This window comes from Calonectris borealis, chromosome 25 (genome assembly GCF_964195595.1).
Source record: "Calonectris borealis chromosome 25, bCalBor7.hap1.2, whole genome shotgun sequence".
Classification (NCBI taxonomy): Eukaryota; Metazoa; Chordata; class Aves; order Procellariiformes; family Procellariidae; genus Calonectris; species Calonectris borealis.
The window spans coordinates 2497416-2516857 of record NC_134336.1 but is presented as its reverse complement, the minus strand read 5'-3'; the positions used below and the strand labels follow the sequence as shown (position 1 = coordinate 2516857).

The following is a 19442-nucleotide window of genomic DNA, read 5'->3' as shown; positions in this document are numbered from 1 at the left end:
GTGCTGGGTGAGGGGCTTTGGGGGACTAGGGGGGGTGGGGGAGGCTGGAGGTGCTGGCTGGGGGTGCAAGGATGCTGGCTGGGGGGGGTTGGGGGTGCTGGGTTGGGGTACAGGGGGCTGGGGGTTTTGGGGGTGCTGGCTAGGAGTGCAGGGATGCTGGCCAGGGGCTTGGGGGGGGGCTGGCTGTGGGATTGGGGGGGCTGTGGGGTGCAGGGGGCTGGCGGGGGGTTGGGGGGCTGAGCAGAGGGATGCTCCCTGGAGGAGGCAGAGGGGGAGGAGGAGGTCCCTGCTCAGCACCTCCATCCCTGCCCGGGCCAGGCTCTGCCCCAGATCTCTGCCCCACGGAGGTGCCTGTGGGTCGGGGCTGCCCGTGCAGGGCCCGGCTCCTCCTGACCCCGTCTCTCACGCCATCTCCGCTGCGCCCGGTGCCAGGTCACTGCGGGCCCGATCCTCTCGCAGCTGCTCTGGGGAGGTGAAGGGGACCCCAAGGGCAGCTGGGCAGACCCTGCAACACTTCCCCCTGGTCAAAGGCAAATGTTCCAGTTGGATGCCACGGTAAAATTAATGGGGGAGAAAAAGACTGAGTCTTTTAAACAAGATGGAGATCATAAACCAAACCCCGGTATTCCCGTACCAAGGTGCTGGGGGGAGAATTTGAGAAACAGCAATACATGGAAAGCTGCAATCAAATGAGCAATGGCATCAAAAGGAGAAAAAAAAATGTCACTATGTAGTAGTCTGAGAGACACTTGAAATTACATAAGGCTTCCAAAAGTGACACTCGTGTCCCAGAAAGGTGCTGGGCTCGGTGGCGGAGCTGGGACGCATCTGCCTCGGGCACAAGCAGAAATATCCCAGCGGCTCCATGAATGGGGAGGATCCAAATTTAGATGCTCTGAAAACAAGGTGCTCTCAGCCTTGAGCCAGAAGGATTTTTGCCTCAAAACACCAGGTTTTAGTGGAAGTGCTTCCCTGCCGCTGCCGAGGCTCGGAGCAGCCCGTTGGAGGAGCAGGGAGGGCAGGAGCCCGTTGGCCTTCCCCGCGCCGGGCTGGGATGTGGGGAGAAAGAATCGGAGAGGAGATAGCAGCCCAGAGCGGTGCATCACCAGTCCCGACCGGTCCGTGTGCTGGGATGGCCCCATGCCCGCTGGCAGGGATGCAGACCACTGCTCTGCCACCCCCGACCTGCGCCGGGGTGCAGGCAGCGCCCTGCCTGCTCTGGGGGGGGCACTGAGCCCCCCCAATACCGATGAATCAGTCTGCAGCGGCTCGTCACAGAGCCTTTGAGCCCTCCGTGAGGAGGAGGAAGAAATTGCCGAGATGAATCATCCCCACGTTCCCTGGGAGTGCTGCACCGTGCCGGGGCTGGGGGGCGGCGAGTTTGGGGGGCGGCTGCCAGCGAAGGCTGGAGCCGGCTGGGGGAAGCTGGGCACGGGGGGGAGATGAGTGGGGCATCCGTCCCCCCAGGGACATGCGCCTTGTGCCCTGCCAGGGCTGTGGGGAGCAGCTGGTGACCCCCCTTCCCCTCCCAGTGCCATGCTGGGGCCACGGGGGCATTTCGCAGGGGTGCCCTGGGACCCGCAGTGGGGAGGCTGCCCTGCCTGGGGCTGCACGGGGGCTCACAGGGCAGAAATAGGGTCGGACACATCAGAAATCCCCTGGGACCCTCCCCAGGGTGGCTCCCAGTGGTGGCCCCATCACAGGGTGTGGGGGCAACTGCAGCCCCAGCCCCAGGCAGCACGATGCCCCATGGCACTGGCATGGGCATCATGATGGGGACATCAGAGGGGACACCCTGGCAGTCCTGGGGGTGCCCACGCAGACATCCTGGCCGGGGTCTCACCATGCAGCTCCAGCAGCAGCCCCCCCAGCTCATCCCCCTCCTCTCCCAGCCCCTTGTCTGCATTAAAGCCCCTTTGTGCCACTTGTGCCAGATCCCTCGCCACCGTCGTGCCAAATCCTCCGTCACCGTCCGGCTGTACAGCCCAAAATAACCACGGGCTCACCTGAGCGGGGGGGCGGGGGGCCGGGGCTGCCCGCCTGCCCTCGTCCCCCTGCTCCATATTAATGAGCCCCCTCCTCCTCCGGTGTCCAGCCGTGCAGTCGGGGCTGCTGCCGTACCTGGTGCAGTGAGACGAGGCCACCGCCGCTTGGTGCCGGCCGCCCTCGCCATGGCCGGCTGCTCCCGCGTTCTCCAGCTCTGGCTCCTGCTCCAAGCCGCCTGCCTCTGCCTGGCCCAGATTGTAAGTCTCTGCTTGGTCCCCGCTCTGCGCCGGGCTGGGATGGGGGACGGAGAGGGGACGGAGAGGGGACGGTCCCCATCTCCCCCGTCGCAGACGCTCGCTCGCAGTGCTGAGCGCCCCTGGGACGTGCTGCTTATTTTCCCAGCACGTTTTGCTTGCTTTTCCCAGGAATGCCTCATGGTGGGGGGGGGTGTGAGCAGCCCCCAGCTGGGATCCACAGCCCCGGCCCACCGGGGACCTCTCTGTGCCGCAAGCTGCCTCCAGCCCCGTGAGACGGAGACAGGGCTGGGCTGCATGGCTTGAAGTTTGGGACTAACAAGTTCAGTTTTATTTTCCCTTTGGGGCAGCAATGGGGGACTGTCCGCTGTTTCCCTCCCCAGCAGCCACCAGACCTTTTGCCTCCCATCACCTGGGAAAAATGCTTATTTGCTTCTCGTTGCTGGGACGCGCTGCGGAGCCGGGCTGAGGGGGGCTAAGCAGGGCTGAGAGGGGCTCTGACCCTCCCAGGGCTGCCCCGGGGCTCCGCAGGGGCTTGCCGAGGGGCAGTGGGGAGGGACAGCAGCGGCAGAGGTGCTGGGGGCTGGGGGTCCCAGTGGGCTCTCTGGACTCACCCAGGGGCAGCAGAAAATGCATGGGAAAGAAGTGAAGGGAAGGTGTCCCTCTGCTCCTCGGGGCGAGCGCTGCGAGCGGGGCAGGCAGTGTTCCCCTTGGGATCCCACCCAAAAAGAGAAAAACTCTCCCTGCCTTGCAACTGCAAAAATCAGATTTTTAGAAAAGATTTTGGAAAAATCTTCCCATGTGGCTCCTGAGCTGCCTGCCGGCACAGCCAGCCTCGCTGCGGAGAGCTGGGGGGGGGCTGCCTTCCTGAAACAGCCCCCCGGGCTGCCCATGGGCTTGTGGCGGCAGGGTCTGTCCAGGGGAGTGGGCTTTGGTCGGAGCAAGGAGGACGTGGGAGCTCTTGGAATAAGGAACCATTTGGGAATCATTCGGGCAGGACAAAGGTGCCATTCACCGGTGCTCCCAGGGACGGGTGCTCGTTCCCACCCCAACCACGGGGTTTGCTTCCGAGGCGAAGCCGGGGCTCTCCTAGTTCTGTGAACAAACCAGCAACACCTCTCATCCTTATATATTTCACTTTAAAATAAATAAGCCTGGAAGGACGGAGGAGTCGCAGGCGCGCAGCCCCAGCCAGCCCGTCTGGTTTTCATTTCCAGGAACACCAGGGGTTCGGTCTGCGGGACCGGAGTCTCTTCCCCCCAAACAGCCCATTAGGATAACAGAGATTTCTTTGCAAAGCTGCTCCTGCGGAGTCCTGTGCAAACCTCAGCGCTGGGGCCAGGCTGCTCGGGGAGCTCCCCTGCCGCCGGCTGAATGGTGCTTTTGTGCGATGCTGCGGAGCGGTGCTGCGGGCAGCGAGCCAGCCCGGCGCAGGGGGGAGCGTGCCCACGGGCAGGCTCGGGGTCCCCGTTTCACACTGGGGCTTCAGGCACCTAAATCCTGCCCATGCTCTTAGGAATGCCAGTGCTGGGCTCGCACCCTGAGCCAAGAGGGGCCTTTGCAAGCGCTGCCATCGCCCCGTTGAGACCCCGCTCTGCCGGGGCAGGAGCCCCGCGGGCGCCAGGGCGGGAGGGCAGGAGGGGGCAGCAACGGGGGAGAAACCAGGCAGGGGATGGGGAGCTGGTTGTGCCAGCATGGGGGGAGATTTCCTGGATTTCTCCATCTGAGCCCTTGCCGGGGGCACAGGCCAGGCAGCGGAGGACCCGTGGGGAAGGGCAGAGCTCTGACACCTTGGGGTGCTCCCTCCATCCCAGCTCTCTGGAGACAGGTCCCCAGCACATGCCGGCGGCAAGCGCTGCGCCCTGGGCTCCCTCTGACCCCCAGCATCTCTTGGGGTCCAGCTGCTCCTTCCTAATGGGGTCCTGTCCCTTTTCCCCTTAGCGAGGACCGCCGGGAGAGCCCGGCCCACGAGGGCCCCCCGGTCCCCCAGGAGTGCCGGGAGCGGATGGCATTGACGTGAGTACGGCGCGGCCGGGAACCTGTGCAGGCTGGAGGGAGGGAGGGGACCTGCAGCACAAAGAGGGACATTGTGTCGGGGCAGAGGCTCGGCGGAGGGCAGGGCGTGCGGATGCCGTGTGGTTCCGCACTGCGCTGCTCCCGGGCTGGGGCAGACGGAGCATCCCCGGCTTTGCCGGTGGCCTTGGGTGGCAATGATGACATCGGGGAGCACAGCTCATGCACCGCGGCTCATTCCACCTCCCCAGGACAGCAGCCCGTGGCCTCCTGTCCACCCTGGGAAATGGGGCCTGAAATGCTTTTTGGGGAGCACAGCGGCAGGGAGGTTTGGGTGCAGGGTGCTCGGGGCACCCCTGTCCGGGCAGCGGAGGATGCTCGGGGGCTGGGTGTAGGGGTCAGCCCAGAGATGCCCAGTGAGGAGCGGGAGCCAGGGGGGCCGGCGGGGAGCAGGACACCCATGGCAGGCAGCTGTGGCTGCAGACCCTCCCCGCAGAGCCTGAACAGAGGGGAGATCTGTGAGCCAGCAGAAAGCACCCTTTCTCCAAGACTTGCCCCGGAGTGTTATTTTAGTGCTATTTACACCCAGAATAGCCGCAGCCCTCCCACAACCCCAGCACAGCCCTCTCTTCTCCATGCCGGCCCCGTCCTGACCTGCCCGCTGTGCTGGGGGATCCAGTGTCTCCTCTGGCTTGGGGAGGCGGATGGGAGACGTGGTTCCTGCACTGCCGGGCCTGGCTCCGCGGGGTGACAGACCCCTTTTTACAGCCTTCTTCCCTTTCCCCAGGGTGACAAAGGCTCTGCCGGAGCCCCCGGGTCCCCGGTGAGTACCCATGGTTCCCCGCAGCTCGCCGACGGTCTCGCCCCTTCTGGAGGAGCTCCTTTCAATCTGCCCCCACGCCTCTTCTCTTTCAAAGGGTGCCAAGGGGGAGCCCGGAGCCCCTGGTCCGGACGGACCCCCAGGGAAGCCGGGCATCGACGTGAGTACCAACCCCCCTGTCCCCCCTGCAGTGTCCGTGGCCGCAGCCCCCAGGTCGCAGCAGGGTCTCAGCAAACTCCTCTTACCCCTGGCGCAGGGATCCTTTTCTGTCGCACATAAGAAAGTGCCAAAATCCCTCCGTGCAGGAGCTGAAAGCATCTTTTGAATCACAGCAGGAAACGCAGACAGAGCTCGGGCAGGGCTGCTGCCACCCCCTCCTGCTGCCCAGGCTCCCAAAGCGTGTGCCCCCTCCACCCCACGCAGGGTGAGAGCTGTGCCAGGAAAGCCACGGCGCCGACACCCCTGAACATGAAAAGGTTTTTCCTTGTCCTTCACTGCAGCTGCTGCCCTGAGCCCCGGTTCAGTTCTTGTTTCCTCCAACATAAACCTGGAGCAATCCCGTGGCTCCCCTGGAGCCACCCCCTTGGCACCCACGTAGGTGGCATCGGCGACTTCCCCCACTGTCCCCCCCGGCAGAAGCACAGCCCGGGGCAGAGGTGGCAGGCAGAAAGGGGACGGAGCTGCCTCCTTGCCCTGCCCTGATGCTGAGCTGCTTGTCGGCCGGCTCCTGGCCCCACGCTCCCCTGGCCGGGGTACGCAGGGGTGCGTGATGGGCGCCCCGGGAGGTTTGGGTTGGGTGCCTGCCCCCCGTCCCCAGCGCAGCGCTGCACGGGTAAGCACCTGCAAGTGTCCGACATTTACTCACTCATCAGAAGGAAACCCAAATTACAGGGTCCTCTTTTGTGCGCTTCATAAATCTTTCGGGGTTTAGTTATTCTTCAATAATAAATGAATAGCATAATAACTGTCATTATAAGCATGCATTATTCATCCAGGCCAATCTGCCTGCAAAAGAGTTCAGCTCCTTTGAATACGGACGCTGAGCAGAGCCGGGCTGCGCGATGGGCTCTCCACCCGCGCCGCCCCCGCGTGCCCGGCAGCGTGCCGGAATCAGCCCGTGGGTGAAGCTCAAGCCGTCAGCTGCAGGGATCCAAACCCCGGCACAGGCACAGCCCTCAAATGCACTGAGTGGGGGACGGGGGAGCCAGGGAGCGACTCCGAGTTGATGTAACCAGAATCACGGACGGGCCGAGCTCCCCGTGTGCCTCTGCCGGGGCTGGGGCAGCCGCGCTGGATGTGCCCTGCGGCGCAGGGGTCCCTGCCGAGCCCCGGCGCGGGGTCTCGGAGCAGGACAGCTCATGGGGGCTGTGGAGCGTCGCTGCGGGTCTCTCTGTGCCGTCGGGGCTTGGGTCCAGGTACAGCTTCGTCTCCGGGTTTGCTGCGTGATGTGCACAGCCGTGACAAGCACAAATTCCCCACTAACAACCCTCCACCCCTCGTGATGGAAAAAGCCCCAGCAAAAATGTCTGGCTGGAGAGCAGAAGCGCTGGCAATAACCTCCCGCGTCTTCCTCTTGCAGGGCCTGACGGGAGCGAAAGGGGAGCCAGGGCCCATCGGCGGGCCAGGACTTAAAGTAAGTGAGGGGCTGCTCCGGGGCAGCCGCTCCGGGCTCCCACCTTCCCTGCCTGGAGCCAGGGGGGCCTGGCCAGGCTGGGACCAGCCCCGTCGCCGTGGAGGGGATGCACGGGTGCAGGAATTGGGTGATGGAGTATTTGGCAATGAAGGGGCCCTGAGACTGGCTCCAGGCAGGGGTGAATTTTAGCAGTTCACACAGCAGCGGAGCGGGGGCTTGGTGGGGCCAGACCCTCCTGTTTCGGCTCCTGACTCTCCCCGTCTGTCCCGGCAGGGCCAGCCCGGACTCCCAGGGCCGCCGGGGCTCCCCGTGAGTATCTGCCTCTCCCGTGGGCGCTGGTGATGCACCCACTCCTGGCTCCGGCACCCACTCCCTGAGCACCCACGAGCGGGGTGGGAGCAGAAAGGGGACCCAGTCCTGGCCCCCCAGCTGCATCCTTGGTGGTGGCATGGGCTTTGCCCTGCTCAGGGCAGGGATGCTGATGGTTTTGGGGGGGAGGTTGGACAATTTGGACCAATCGTGTCTTTCTTCTTGTTGCAGGGCCCTTCGCTGCCAGGACCACCCGTAAGTGCCGGGCTTGTGGGGCTGTGGGTGGCTGGGTTCCCCGCTCGGGGCTGCGCTGGAAGAGCTCAGATCTCAGCACCCCCAAAGGGGGGTCTCAGGACTCTTCCTCTCTCGCTTGGTGAATGTCTCTCTTCTCCTTAAGGGGCTTCCAGGCCAGGTTGGGCTTCCCGGAGAGATCGGAGCGCTGGGACCCAAGGTGAGGGGTCAGGAGGGGGCGCAGGAAAACCTCCCCTCCTTATCCCAGCATCTGCTTCTCCACACTTTGGGGCTCCTGGGATGACCCTGTAGTATGGGCGAGCGGGGTCCTATGGCATAGACGGAGGGGTGACGGACTCTGTGCTTGCAGCGGGTCCCCCAGCACTGTCCATCCCCTCCCAGCTCACGGGGGATGCCCGCCTTCCCGCTCTGACAGCCTGGGTCTCTGGTGCTTCATCACCCCTCTCCCCCCTGGCTCCAGCAGTACTCGCCGCCTCCCCACCCCTAAATCTTCTTTCCTGGGGTTGTTCTTTCCTAGGGCGACCCTGGACCCGACGGCCCGCGGGGTCCCCCAGGCCCTCCAGGGAAACCCGTGAGTATCTCCCCAGTCATCAGCGTTTTCTGCTGGAGGGAAAAAGTCCCCCAGCCGCTCAGCCCAGGGTGAGGGGCCGGGACTGGGGCTCTGGCACACACCTCCCGCCCCGAGCCTTGCTCCCCTCCCTCCCAGGTGTAACCTTCTCCCCTCCTGTAAAACTGTGCTGACATTAAACCGCGGATGCTGATGGTCTCCTTCCCTCCAGGGCCCCACAGGACACATCCAAGGACTGGAAGGCAGCGCTGATTTCTTGGTGAGAGCTGCCATTACCTTGTCCCTTTGCAGGGTCACGGCAGCTGCAAGAGCGTGTGCTGCCCTGGCCTGAATACGGGCACCAGTGTAATTTGGTAACTGGGGGCCGATAGAGCGGGGAGGAGCAGAGTCCCCAGCCAAAATGATGCTGCGAGCGGCGGGTCTCCTGCATCACTGCACAGCCCGCCTTCGCCGCGGGGAGCCCGTCCTTCCCAGCACGGCTTCTCCGCAGCCTCTGGGTCCTTTCCCAACTCAACCTGCGTTTCTTCTTCCCCACCAGTGCCCGACCAGCTGCCCGCCAGGTCCCAAGGGCCCCCAGGGACTGCAGGGACTGAAGGTAAGGGAGCCCTGCAGCTGCCAGGGAGCGAACAGGGACCTCCACTTCCAACACGTGTGCCTGAGCGGAGGAGCCTTCCCGGGTCTGGAGGCACGGGGAGCTCGGGGGCTGCTCTGCTCCCCTGGGAGCACAGGGACATGCGCACTCAGAGAGCCCTGGGGGCAAAGGCACTGTGGGAGAGGTCCCCCGTGGCTCCCCAGCTCCTGCCAGCCCCTTCCTGGGGGGTGAGACCCCGTGAGAAGCCCCAGCTGTGCCGCTGCCCGGCTCCTCTGCTGCAAAGCCCAGAGGGTTAAACCCTGCGGGCATCCCCACCGCACGCCCTCGTGGCTGCAGGGTGCTGAGCCCCACTGCATCGCCGGTGGGATGCTGAGCCCCACCACGTCACCCTGGGCACCCCAGGGTGGGACATTGCAGGCAGGGTGGCTCTGGGTGACGTGGCCGTCAGGACGCTGCCTCGACCCCGCGGCTCTGCCCGGGGATGCTGACGCTCTTCCCCTTCGCCCTTAGGGACACAGAGGCCGCCCCGGCGCCCTCGGGGAGCCCGGCCGGCAGGGCCGGCAGGTGAGTGAGCTCTCCGGCAGCTCCCAGAAGGAGCCCGGCGTGCCTGCCTCTGGACCGGAGGGCAGGCGGCTCTGCGGAGAGAGAGGGGAAGGAAGGAAAGAGGTGGGCGAGGGAGGAGGGAGGTCCAAGGCTGGGAGATGGAGGGTGGACAGGGTGGTCTTCCCACGGTGGATCTGTGGAGGGGGGGACCTGTCCCCACCCCCTGCTGCATCCCAGGTGAGGGGGGTCTCAGGTCCCCAGGGCGGTTTGTACCCCTGCTGCACCCCAAGGTCTCTCCTCTCCATCCCTCCCCAGGGCCCCAAGGGTGACGTTGGCGTCTCCGGAGAACAAGGTGTCCCAGGCCCTCCGGTAACGTATTCATTTCTCTTTGCCGCTCTGCCCCCCGGGTGCCCCGGGGGCTGAGGGTGGCCGGTGGCCGTCCCAGACACCAGGGACGTGACACCAGTGTGTCCCTGCTCCCGGGGACCCACCGCTGGGACTGGAGTGAAGCCTTCATCCCATCCAACTCCCTCCTCCCAGCCGCGGAGCTGCTACCAGGAGGGTGGCAAAGCCGCATCCCGATGGAGACCTCCACGGTCAGCGCTGGCCCGGGCACCTCGGTCGTTAGCGCTCGTTAACATGGATAACTCACCGGCCAGGGACAAATCGCTCATGTACACTGAGCCCCCCTCACCCCACCTGATGGGGGGGTGCAGCATCCAGCTCACTGCGGGGACGTGGGGATTAAAGCTGTTTGAGCTCGCCGAGCGCTTTGAAGATGAAAAGCAATTATTGGGCTGAGCCCTTCGGTCCGGGAAAGGGCAAAACTGCTTTGAAGCCAAGAGCTTTGGCGGGGGAAGCAGCACCAGTTTGGGCCCGTTGCTGTTATTGAACCGACAGCTGGAAAGGCGCCTGGTGGGGGGCTGCAGAATTAGGAGCGAGCGGCGGGACTGAAATACCTCGCATTTGGCAAAACTGGCTGATTTCCAGTACCGGCTTTTGCTCTAATTGCGGCTTCCCCCTGGGCTGCTCCCGGGCCCTTTCCAGCTAAGCCGGCTGTTGTTTCCTTCCCCGCAGGGACCGCAGGGCCTGAGGGGTTACCCCGGGATGGCGGGACCCAAGGGCGAGACGGTAAGCGCCGGTGGGGTGCAGGGGCGGCTGTGCCTGGCTCGGGGGTCCGGGGGACCCCGGGGCCGAGCCGTGGCAACGCTTCCCAGGCTGAAGGCTGCTTCCCAGGAGCATCGCTAACATGGCTGTTTGGCCATCTCGGGGAGCTGGACGCTGCCTCTGGCCCAGGGGTCGGACCTGGCTGGGGCTGAGGTTGGGGTGGGAGGAATTGACCCCCCTGTGCTCTCTTTGCAGGGTCCTGCTGGTTACAAGGGGATGGTCGGGACCGTCGGAGCGGCCGGGCGGCCGGTGAGTGCCCTCCCTCATCCCCGGGGGCTGCGGGGCAGGCGGGGGACCCCGCACTTCGCTGCTCAGCCCCCGTCTTTCTCCCCTCCAGGGCAGGGAAGGCCCCAAGGGACCACCTGGGGACGCTGGTGAGAAGGGAGAGCTGGTAGGTAACCCACCCCGTCGGGGAGGGCAGCGCCGTGCCCCCGGCGATGCCAATGCCCCCTTTTCCCCAGCTTGGCCCCGCTCCCCGGCACAGACGGGCTCTGCCCGGGGTGCCTCGGTGGGCATCTCCTCCCTCCCCCAGCTCCGTCCCCTGCACCAAGGGGGCAGCTGAAGTAACGCTCGCTCTCTCCTGCTCTAGGGTGGCCGTGGCATCAGGGGCCCCCAAGGAGACATCGGCCCCAAGGGGGAGAATGTAAGTACAGCCGGCGGCACCCGTGCCCACATCTAGGGCTGAGCCCCTTGCAAGGAGAAGATCTCTCTGTCCCTCTCTGTCCTGTTCGGGGCCATCCTGCGTCCCTGCACCCTGGCTCAGCGCAGGGCTGGAGCTTTCCTTTCCCTTCCCAGCCTTTTTTTGCCCCCACCACGAGCCTTTCGGTCCCTCTTGGAAGTTTCAGAGCGAGCAACTCTTCCCCCTTTCGCAGGGTCTCCCGGGCATCGACGGCAAAGACGGCACCCCGGGTATCCCGGGCGTGAAGGTGAGCTGCTGCGGGCAGGGGCTGCCGGGTGCTGCCTGCGCCTGCAACGGGGAACGGACACACGCTGTTCCTCGTACCAGTGCTTGCTGGAAATAATGGGGACAGCAAGTGGCATAAGGCCCTGGCCCTTGACGTGGCATCTCCTGACTAGTGGTGGCTGTCCCCATGGGGCCGAGGGGAATGTCCCCCTTTGGCCAGGTGTCCCTTGTCCCACCCGTGGACACCTCATTTCTGCGCCTTTCTCCGCCACGCTGTAACATCCTCTCTGTCCTTTCAGGGCGGCGTGGGACAGGCCGGCCGCCCAGGAACGCCGGGACACCGGGGACAAGCTGTGAGTACGGGAGTGTACCCGGGCGGGTACCCCGTTACCCGTGGGGTGGCACTCCCATGCCCGGGTGGTGCCGGGGTGCAGGACCAGCACCCAGCAGGGATGCTGCCTCTGGGCACAGGGCACCGGGCAGGGTCGCTGCCTCCGGCGCTGTGCGCAGGGTTTGATCCCGGCTTTGCTTCCACAGGGCTTGCCGGGCCAGCCGGGAAGCAAAGGTGGCCCAGGAGACAAGGTGGGTCTGGGGCAGCCGGGGCCGGAGTAGCCCCCTCTGAGCACCCACCCTGCGGCCCCGCTCACCCACCTGCGGCAGCCTCCACGCTCCAGCCCCGAGCCCGCAGCCTTGTCCCCATGCCGTCCCCTCCCCTGTCCTCGCTGTCCCTGAACGGCCTCTGTCTCCGGTTCGCAGGGTGAAGCGGGTGCTCGGGGCCAGCCTGGTGTCGCCGGTGCCCCGGGGCAGATCGTAAGTATGGAGAGGTCACCATGTTCCTCCCAGGCACCGCCTGGGGGTTGCTCGCTCTCTCTTGCTCTTTTTTTCGCTATTTGCTGTCAAACAGAAAGCAGAGCTGGGCACTTCATCCCCCCCAACCCTCCCCTTCCCTCTGCCCCCGCTCACGGGGAAGCCCCTGGGGCCACTTCTCCCGCCCCGCGTCCAGCACCTCCTTGGCCACCCGGTGCAGTGGCAGCCCTTCGCGTGGCTACGGGGGACAAGGACAGGGCCACACGTGTCCCTCGGGGAAGGATGAAGGGCAGATGATGGCATGCAAATGCACGAGAGGCAGCTGGTCTGGGTTGTTTGGTTTTTTTTTTCTCCCCCCTCTTAGGGCGAGCCTGGACCTCGGGGTGAGCAGGGACCGCAGGGTGTCCCGGGGATGAAGGTGAGTCCGGGGCACCGCAGGGTTTGTGGCAGTGCCAGGAGCTGCCCCTGACTCTGCTCTCTTCCCTGGTCTCCGCAGGGCGACCGGGGCGAGCGTGGCCTTGTGGGCCCCCCCGGCGAGCAGGGGAAAGCGGTGAGTGGTGCCCGCAGCCGGGCTGGGAAGCGGGCTTCGCCTCGGCACGGCTCGGGGGTGCTCAGCCCGGGGCATTCGGCTGGGGAGGAGGGACGGGGGCAGCGGGGCACGGCTGGCACTGCCGCACGGACCTCTCGCTTTGATCTCGGCCGGGGTCGATCACGCGCCCCGTCCCGCTGTGCCTGGCTGCTGGGTGAGGGATTAGCCGATGGGGCAAATAGCACGGGGATTAGCGGGCCCGGGGCCACGCTGGGTTTGCAGCCCCAGCCGGGAGAGGAATTTCATCCCAGCCCAGCGAGGGCGGGCTCTTGGAGGCTTTCCTGGGGTGGAAAATAGCCAAAAAGTGACCTTTGTCCCTCTGGCTTCCTGAGGGCCGGGGCTCCATCCCTGGTGGAGCCCCCCCATCTTGGCGCAGCTGGAGGGGAGGCTCCTCCATCGTTTTCTGCCCTGTCCCCCCACAGAGGCTGGATTCGGGGCCGGTTGGGATGCTGTGGGGCAGCCTGAGCGGCTGGAGGGGACAGGGAGCTGCCCGTGCATCTCGTTGCCTTGGAGAGGATGCTGCGATGGGGGAGGAGGTCCCACGGCCTCTTCTCACTCACTTCTCTCTTTTCCCCGTGTTACCTTGATCTCCAGGGGCCCAAGGGCGAGCAGGGTCCGCCGGGGATCCCAGGACCCCAAGGCTTGCCAGGAGTCAAAGGAGACAAGGTGACTGCTCCTGCTGCAGGGGACGGGGTCCAGCTCAGGGAAGCTGCGCTGAGCTGGGCTGACCACCCCCCTCCTTTCTCCAGGGCTCCCCAGGGAAAACCGGCCCCAAAGGCGGTACTGTGAGTACATCACCTCCTGCCGGGGCTGGGGGATCCGGTGGGGAATCGCTGACACCCATGTTTGACAGGGTTGGCACCCACTTCTGGGGGGGGCTGACACCCACTGACACCAGGCGCTTTCTCCATCAATACCCCCTGCACCCTGGTCGAGCGGGTGGAAAGGGGGGTTAAAGTGGCTGCGCAGGAGGTGGGTGCTGGCCGTGAAGGTTCACATTTCTGATTGCCTTTCCTCTAGGGAGACCCGGGCGTTCACGGCCTCGCGGGGCTGAAGGGAGAGAAGGTGGGTCCCCACAGACGGGTCTTGGGGTGGGCAGGGGCTGGACGCGGGTCCCTGCCCATGTGCTGTGGCCGCGCTGGGGTCTCCTGCCTGGCATGGCCCCGGGAACCGCAGCATTGCACCCCAGCGCAGCCGCGGTGTGCTCCGGGGGGGTACGTGTGCCTCCCCCCAGCTGCATCTCTAAATTCGTGCTGTCTCTCCATTGCATTTCTTGTGTCCTCTGTCCCCAGGGTGAATCGGGCGAGCCAGGGCCAAAGGGACAGGTGAGTGACGGGGGTTTGGGCACGAGGGGCTCCCCGCACCTTCGCGCTGGGTGGCTCCGCGGGACCCCCAGGCAGAGGCGATCCTCCTGACAAAGACAGCAGCGCTCCACGGAGCTGCTGCGTCTGCACGCTGGTCACCTGAGAAAGTATTTTTGCTGGAGACGGGCTTCAGTGAGCACGCTCAGCCCTGGATTCAGGTTCAGACCCTGTTCGGGGTTCAGAACCCAGCTGCAGCAGTTGGTACTGGAAGTCCCTGGGGTCTCGGGGCACAACCCCTGTGCTCAGGATGGGGCTGAGCTCCCCGATCCTGACACCGCTCTCCATCCCCGCAGCAAGGCATCCAGGGCGAGCTCGGCTTCCCCGGCCCCTCGGGGGACGCAGGCGCACCCGGCGTGCGAGGCTACCCGGGACCCCCCGGCCCACGAGGACTTGTCGGGGAGCGCGGCGTGCCGGGGATGCCCGGCCAGCGGGGCGTAGCGGTGAGTACCCCCAGCACCCCACATCCCCGCCTCACCTCCTGCACCGTGTAGGTGGTGACCTGGGGGCTGCCGCCGTCCGCTTGTGCAGCTCTGCAGGTGAATTGCCTCCGACCTTTTCTTACCAACCAATTCCTCTGGGAAATGGGTGCTGTTCTGCTCGGGAGCTGCCAGTGCTCCCCCAGGAGCTCTCCAGGAGGGCTGAGCTGGGATCCCACCTTTCTAGAAAAGAAGAGTTCTTTATTTCTCACTGTATATAGCACCAGCAGCAGGTTTAGCTCCAATATGTGTCTTTGCAGCCTGCCTGGGGGACAGAATTTTTCCGTATAAGCCTCATTTTAGACTTCCAAAACGGGGCTGCAGAAAGTTAACGCCGTGAGGAGGTTGCAGCGCGGCCGGGCATGGCGCGAGCCGAGGCTGGAGCACTTGTACTGGGACCGAACAGAAAACAAAGAAGGGTTGGGAAGGCGGCATTGGGTGCGGGGAGGTGCTCTGGACCAGGGGGTCGGGATGGGACCGGCTTTGCGGGTGCAGATGGGGACGGAAGGGGTGCTCTCCCTTTACGGCGTGTCCCTCTTCTTGCCACTGGCAGGGCCGGGACGCTGGGGACCAGCACATCGTCGACGTGGTCCTGAAGATGCTGCAAGGTGAGGGGGTGAGCGGGGCACCGCCGGCGGGGTGGCTGCCACCGCGTCCCGTCCCACACCGGCCTCTGTCTGCCCTACAGAGCAGCTGGCGGAGGTGGCGGTCAGTGCCAAGAGAGCAGCCCTGGGTGGAGTCGGTGCCATGGGACCCCCCGGACCCCCTGGTCCCCCAGGGCCACCCGGTGAGCAGGGCCCACACGGACCCATGGGACCTCGAGGTGCCCCCGGCATCCTGGGTGCTGCCGGGCAGATCGGCAACATAGGACCTAAAGGTAGGTGGTGGGTGGCCATACCCGCACCATGCTGGGCAAAAATCCTCCTCGGGGCTGACCCTGCCACACTCGTTCCCCAGCTCAGTCCCTGAGCAGGAACAGCCCCCTCCCCTCTCCTCCTGGCCCATGTTTCCCGCTGCAGCTCCAGCGAGTCCTTCCCTCCCTGTTTCTTTCCCTGCAGGGAAGCGAGGCGAGAAGGGCGAGCGGGGAGAAGCTGGCCGTGGCCACCCGGGCATGCCGGGTCCCCCGGGGATCCCAGGTAAGCCCCTCTCCCCCTGGCACAGACAGGGCAGGCAGCGGTGGGTCCCCGCAGCCCCCGTGCCCCTTGCCGGTGCGATGACGTGCCTAGCGGTAGCTCGGGACCTTCTGGCCCATCCCTGCAAACCTGCACGAGTTCATCCCCCAAATCTCCGACTTGTAGCACCCTTTGCTGCACCCTCGCTGCCTGCAGCTCTGCCAGCCGCTTTCCTGGCCCCTCGGTGTGGCTCACTTGCCGCACCGCTCTGCTAACGCATCCCCATCCTCACCAGCAGCGTTTCCCATACCCCGGCCCCTGCTCTGCTCCGGCAAAGGCTGGGCTCAGCACCCACAAGCACAGCACGCACGCACCCGCTGACGGCCACACTCCCATTGCAGGTGTCCCCGGCATCCCCGGCCACGCGCTCGACGGCAAGGCTGGGGAGCGGGGCCTGCCGGGCTCCCCGGGAGAGGCTGGCCGGCCGGGCTTGCCCGGTCCCGCTGGCCTGCCAGGGTTTTGCGAGCCGGCCGCCTGCCTGGGAGCCTCGGCATACGCCGCCGCGCGCCTGACGGAGCCGGGGGCCGTCAAGGGACCCGTCTACTGAGGAGGCACCAGCACCGCGGCAGACCCGGCCGGCAAACCCGCACCGGGGCTGGCAGCAAAGAGACCAGAAAACTGCAAATCCGTAGGGAGCGACCTCTGCCCATCCCGGCTGCGGGAGGGCGCTGGGCTCGGGGCAGCCGCCGGAGGGGAAACGCAGCCTCGGGAATTTCACTTGGTGTAGGTATCACCCCCCTCCCACAGCCCGGGGGACGGTGGAGAATAAAGAGAGGTCACCCCGAGTCCTGTCCTTGTTACTGGGGTTTGTTACCTGCCCCCTGTGCCCCTTCCCAACAAAATAAATTGTCTTTTATACAAACCCTCTTACTCTGTTATGTCCTGCTTGGTGCTGAATCGGCTCATTGCTGATTTCCTTTTTGTCCCCCCCCCCCCTTTTTTTTTTTTTTTGGAACAAAAATTGTGGTTTGATTATTTAAGAGACTTGCCAGATCCAGCCTTGTTCACTGCTGGGAACTCACAGAACTGTAAATCTTTGTAAAATAGGATTATTTTATAACTATGAGTAGAAAAACACCAACTTTTTAAAAAATGGACAATAAAAATGAGATGGATTGTTAATGAACTGAAATGACGTGTTGATTTCTTTGAATCAAACCAAGAATATACTGGTGGGGGGTTGTTATTTGAGGGCTGAAGTTAGTTTTTCTGTTGTTTCAAGCCCCTTATTGGGTGTTTCAGTTGCTCATTCCCATCCTTGGGGACAACTTCAGCCTCTCAATAAGTTTCTTAAACAAAAGCTCCTTCTTTTTTCCCTCTTGCACCACTGCAAACACGCAGAGGAATTTGCCACCCCTGAGCCCCCCATGTCAGAGGCTGAGCAAATTTGCCAGAAATGCATCGGGCACCTTCAAATAACGCCGAGTCCACCGAGTCCTCTTGCAATCAAGTGGGCCAGAAAACTATTAGCAGCATTGCAAAGGGTATTGATCTCTTAATAGTTAAAAAGGAGGCCTGCGGCTCTAACAGGATCCGCAGGTGTCTTTCTCATTATTGCCATCGACAGCAGAAAGGATTAAAGCTGTGCGGTGGGAGCAATGGGGCTTCGCTTTGTAAGATAAATAAAAATCAATTTTTGTTTATTAGCAAAGCATGTTCGGCTTGGCAGGGTAACAAATCCTGGGAAGAGGTGGTGGGAAAGGCTGGCCGGGTCCTTCCTGCGGCACATCGCTGCCACCGGCCCAGGGACTGCCGGCAATCTCAGGCAAAACGGGGCTGCAGCGGGACGGGGCTCAGCCCCACCCGGGCGAGCTTCAGCTGGAGGGAGCTAATCCTGGCTAGGACCAGATCCAAGCCCAGGCAGACCCAGCACCATGTGCTCTCCCCGTACACACCTCGCTGTGCAGCAGAGCATTTTCCCGTATGGATCCTTATCTGTCCCCGTGCCCCCCAGATTCTTCAGATGTGTCCTATACTCATTCTCCATTTAAATTACCTTCTCTGTGCCCTTTGCAAACCGCCGCCTTGTCACTTAATGTGCAATCAGCTAACTTTAAGGGGACTGTTTTTTATTTAAAAAAAATAAAAAAAATTGGAAGTGAAATGCAAATGTTTTATTTGCAAGTTGGAATTTAATCAAGGAATTAAGAAGGCTGAATATTAATTAGGGGCCAGACTCTGGTTGTTTCCAATGAGTGGCAAATCCGCTCTGAATCTGCCTCTTCATCAGAGCCCTCATAAATATTCATCCAATAAATAGCAGATTGGATGCCATTACAGAGACAAGAGAGATTGAAACCCAAGTATCTGTGGAAATGAAACAGCTGGAAAGCATCCAATCTCTGCCCCAAATAATAACAAATCATTATTAGGAGGGGTGAAGAAACAGCCTTGTTGAGCACTTGTCTCCATTTCTGGACAAATGGGGAGATTCATCCTAATTCTTTTCGAGGAGGAATGCAGGCTATCAAACCCTTTCGGGGACAGCCCGAGGCTGGGCTTGCCCCGGGCTCCAGCTGTGCAGCACATCTGGGGCCGCGCCCCGGCTGCACAGCCCAAATCATCTCTTTTTCCACGAGAGGGAGCTGCCTGCCCGCTGAATCCCCCTCTTCCCAGGGAGCCCACATTTGGGCTCTTCCCACTAAAACCAGTTTTTACCCCTGGCAGGGGCTCGCTGCAGGGCTTCCCGCCATGGACAGCGCTGCGCTTCGCGAGGGCTGCGCTCCCCGCTTCGCTTTGGGGGGAAAAGGGGGAACCCCCCTCACCCAGCCCCTTCCCACCTCCGGGATGAACACGGCACGGCTGGAACACGCGGTGGAAGGGAACCGGGGGTGCAGAGGTTTGCTGCACGTCGGTACGAGGAGGACGCGAGGGGCGAGAGCAGGGCTGTGGTCCCGGAGCAGGGAGAGGCCACTTCCAAGAAGGACAAAGTGCTGCCGGAGGCAGGAAAGCTGCTGCTGTGTCTGCAGAGGGTGCTGGGCTGCCCGGGAGGATGCAGGGTCCTTTCCAAGAAGCCCAGGGGCTCCTCACACCCCGGTGTGCGCATCCCCAGGCAGGGCTGGCCGGGAGGGGATGGAATGGGATGCAACAAGTGCTCCAGCACAGTCGGGGACACTGCTTTTGCCGACCTCGCTGCTGTTCAGAGCCCCACGCGGCCTCCCAAAAGGTGCTAATTGCAGTGGCGGCTGAGCTCTCCGTTAGCGAGAGGCAGCTTTGACCTTCAGCAGGCAACCATGCTCCCCAGCACCCCGGGAGACGCTGCAGGGCCAGCACAGCTACAGCCGGGGCCCGGGCAGCCTCACAAGTCGGAGGCTGGCAAGGCCAGTGTCTGGGAAGATTAAGAAGATTAGGTTTTAATTAAAGTGCCAAGGAAGCAGCTGTCTGGAGCTCCTGCTCTTTTCTGTCCCACCTGGTCATGCCCGAATTTGACATCGTGGATTCTCCTGCGGACGGGGCCGTGGGGAGCCAGCCCAGGTCCTTGTCACCTCGCCTGTCCCACTGGTCACAGGCAAAGGGCCTTGGGGCTTTTGGGCTACGCAGCTCCCGTGAGACACAGCGGCTGAGAGCAGCCCAATCTATTCACTGTCCCCAGTCGTTCAAACATCACGGGCCAGGCCATGGCCAGTCATGACTTATTTTCAAAGCAAAAATGCGTGGAATCTTTTAAAGTTATTTCGAAGGGTTTAAGAACCTGCTCCCAAGCTGGTCCATGCAGCTACAAAGGCTCCAGAAACGTGAAGGTGTGGAGTCAAGCACCATCACGTGGCTTTCACATGCTATGAAAGAGAAAGGGAAGAAATGAAAGGAAATCAAGGCAGACCGCTTCGGAATCGCACCAATTGCCCTGCCAGGTCTGCCGAGACCTCCTGCAAGAGTCACAGCTTTCCTTCTCTTCCCCTCTCCTTTGAAAACCTTGGGGGGGGGGGAAGGAAATCTGATTTCTGTAGCCTGGAGTAATTAGGGGGCGTCTGATTACTGCCATTCAAGGCTGAG

At 63.3% G+C, this 19442-nt stretch overlaps 1 protein-coding gene across 1 annotated transcript; it reads left to right on the top strand.

Moving 5' to 3' along the window:
• The first annotated feature begins 2171 nt into the window (after nucleotides 1-2171).
• On the top strand, nucleotides 2172-16630 carry COL9A2 (collagen type IX alpha 2 chain). The gene is made up of 32 exons (XM_075173353.1): nucleotides 2172-2243; nucleotides 4182-4256; nucleotides 5041-5076; nucleotides 5171-5233; nucleotides 6653-6706; nucleotides 6980-7015; nucleotides 7247-7270; nucleotides 7413-7466; nucleotides 7785-7838; nucleotides 8047-8094; nucleotides 8374-8430; nucleotides 8938-8991; nucleotides 9286-9339; nucleotides 10048-10101; nucleotides 10333-10386; nucleotides 10475-10528; nucleotides 10727-10780; nucleotides 11010-11063; nucleotides 11341-11394; nucleotides 11579-11623; nucleotides 11798-11851; nucleotides 12213-12266; nucleotides 12345-12398; nucleotides 13032-13103; nucleotides 13187-13222; nucleotides 13458-13502; nucleotides 13730-13762; nucleotides 14095-14241; nucleotides 14831-14885; nucleotides 14966-15154; nucleotides 15336-15413; nucleotides 15791-16630. Exons 1-32 carry the CDS (start codon nucleotides 2172-2174, stop codon nucleotides 15994-15996), a joined length of 2073 nt encoding a protein of 690 aa, XP_075029454.1. The 3' UTR covers nucleotides 15997-16630.
• Nucleotides 16631-19442: the final 2812 nt, after the last annotated feature.

Excerpts from the sequence above, each read along its gene's own strand:
- COL9A2 (XM_075173353.1), top strand. The coding sequence starts at position 2,172 with ATGGCCGGCTGCTCCCGCGTTCTCCAGCTCTGGCTCCTGCTCCAAGCC. Across the intron at positions 9,340-10,047 it reads AAGGTGTCCCAGGCCCTCCG|GGACCGCAGGGCCTGAGGGG; the intron begins GTAACGTATTCA and ends CCTTCCCCGCAG. Across the intron at positions 15,155-15,335 it reads CGGCAACATAGGACCTAAAG|GGAAGCGAGGCGAGAAGGGC; the intron begins GTAGGTGGTGGG and ends CTTTCCCTGCAG.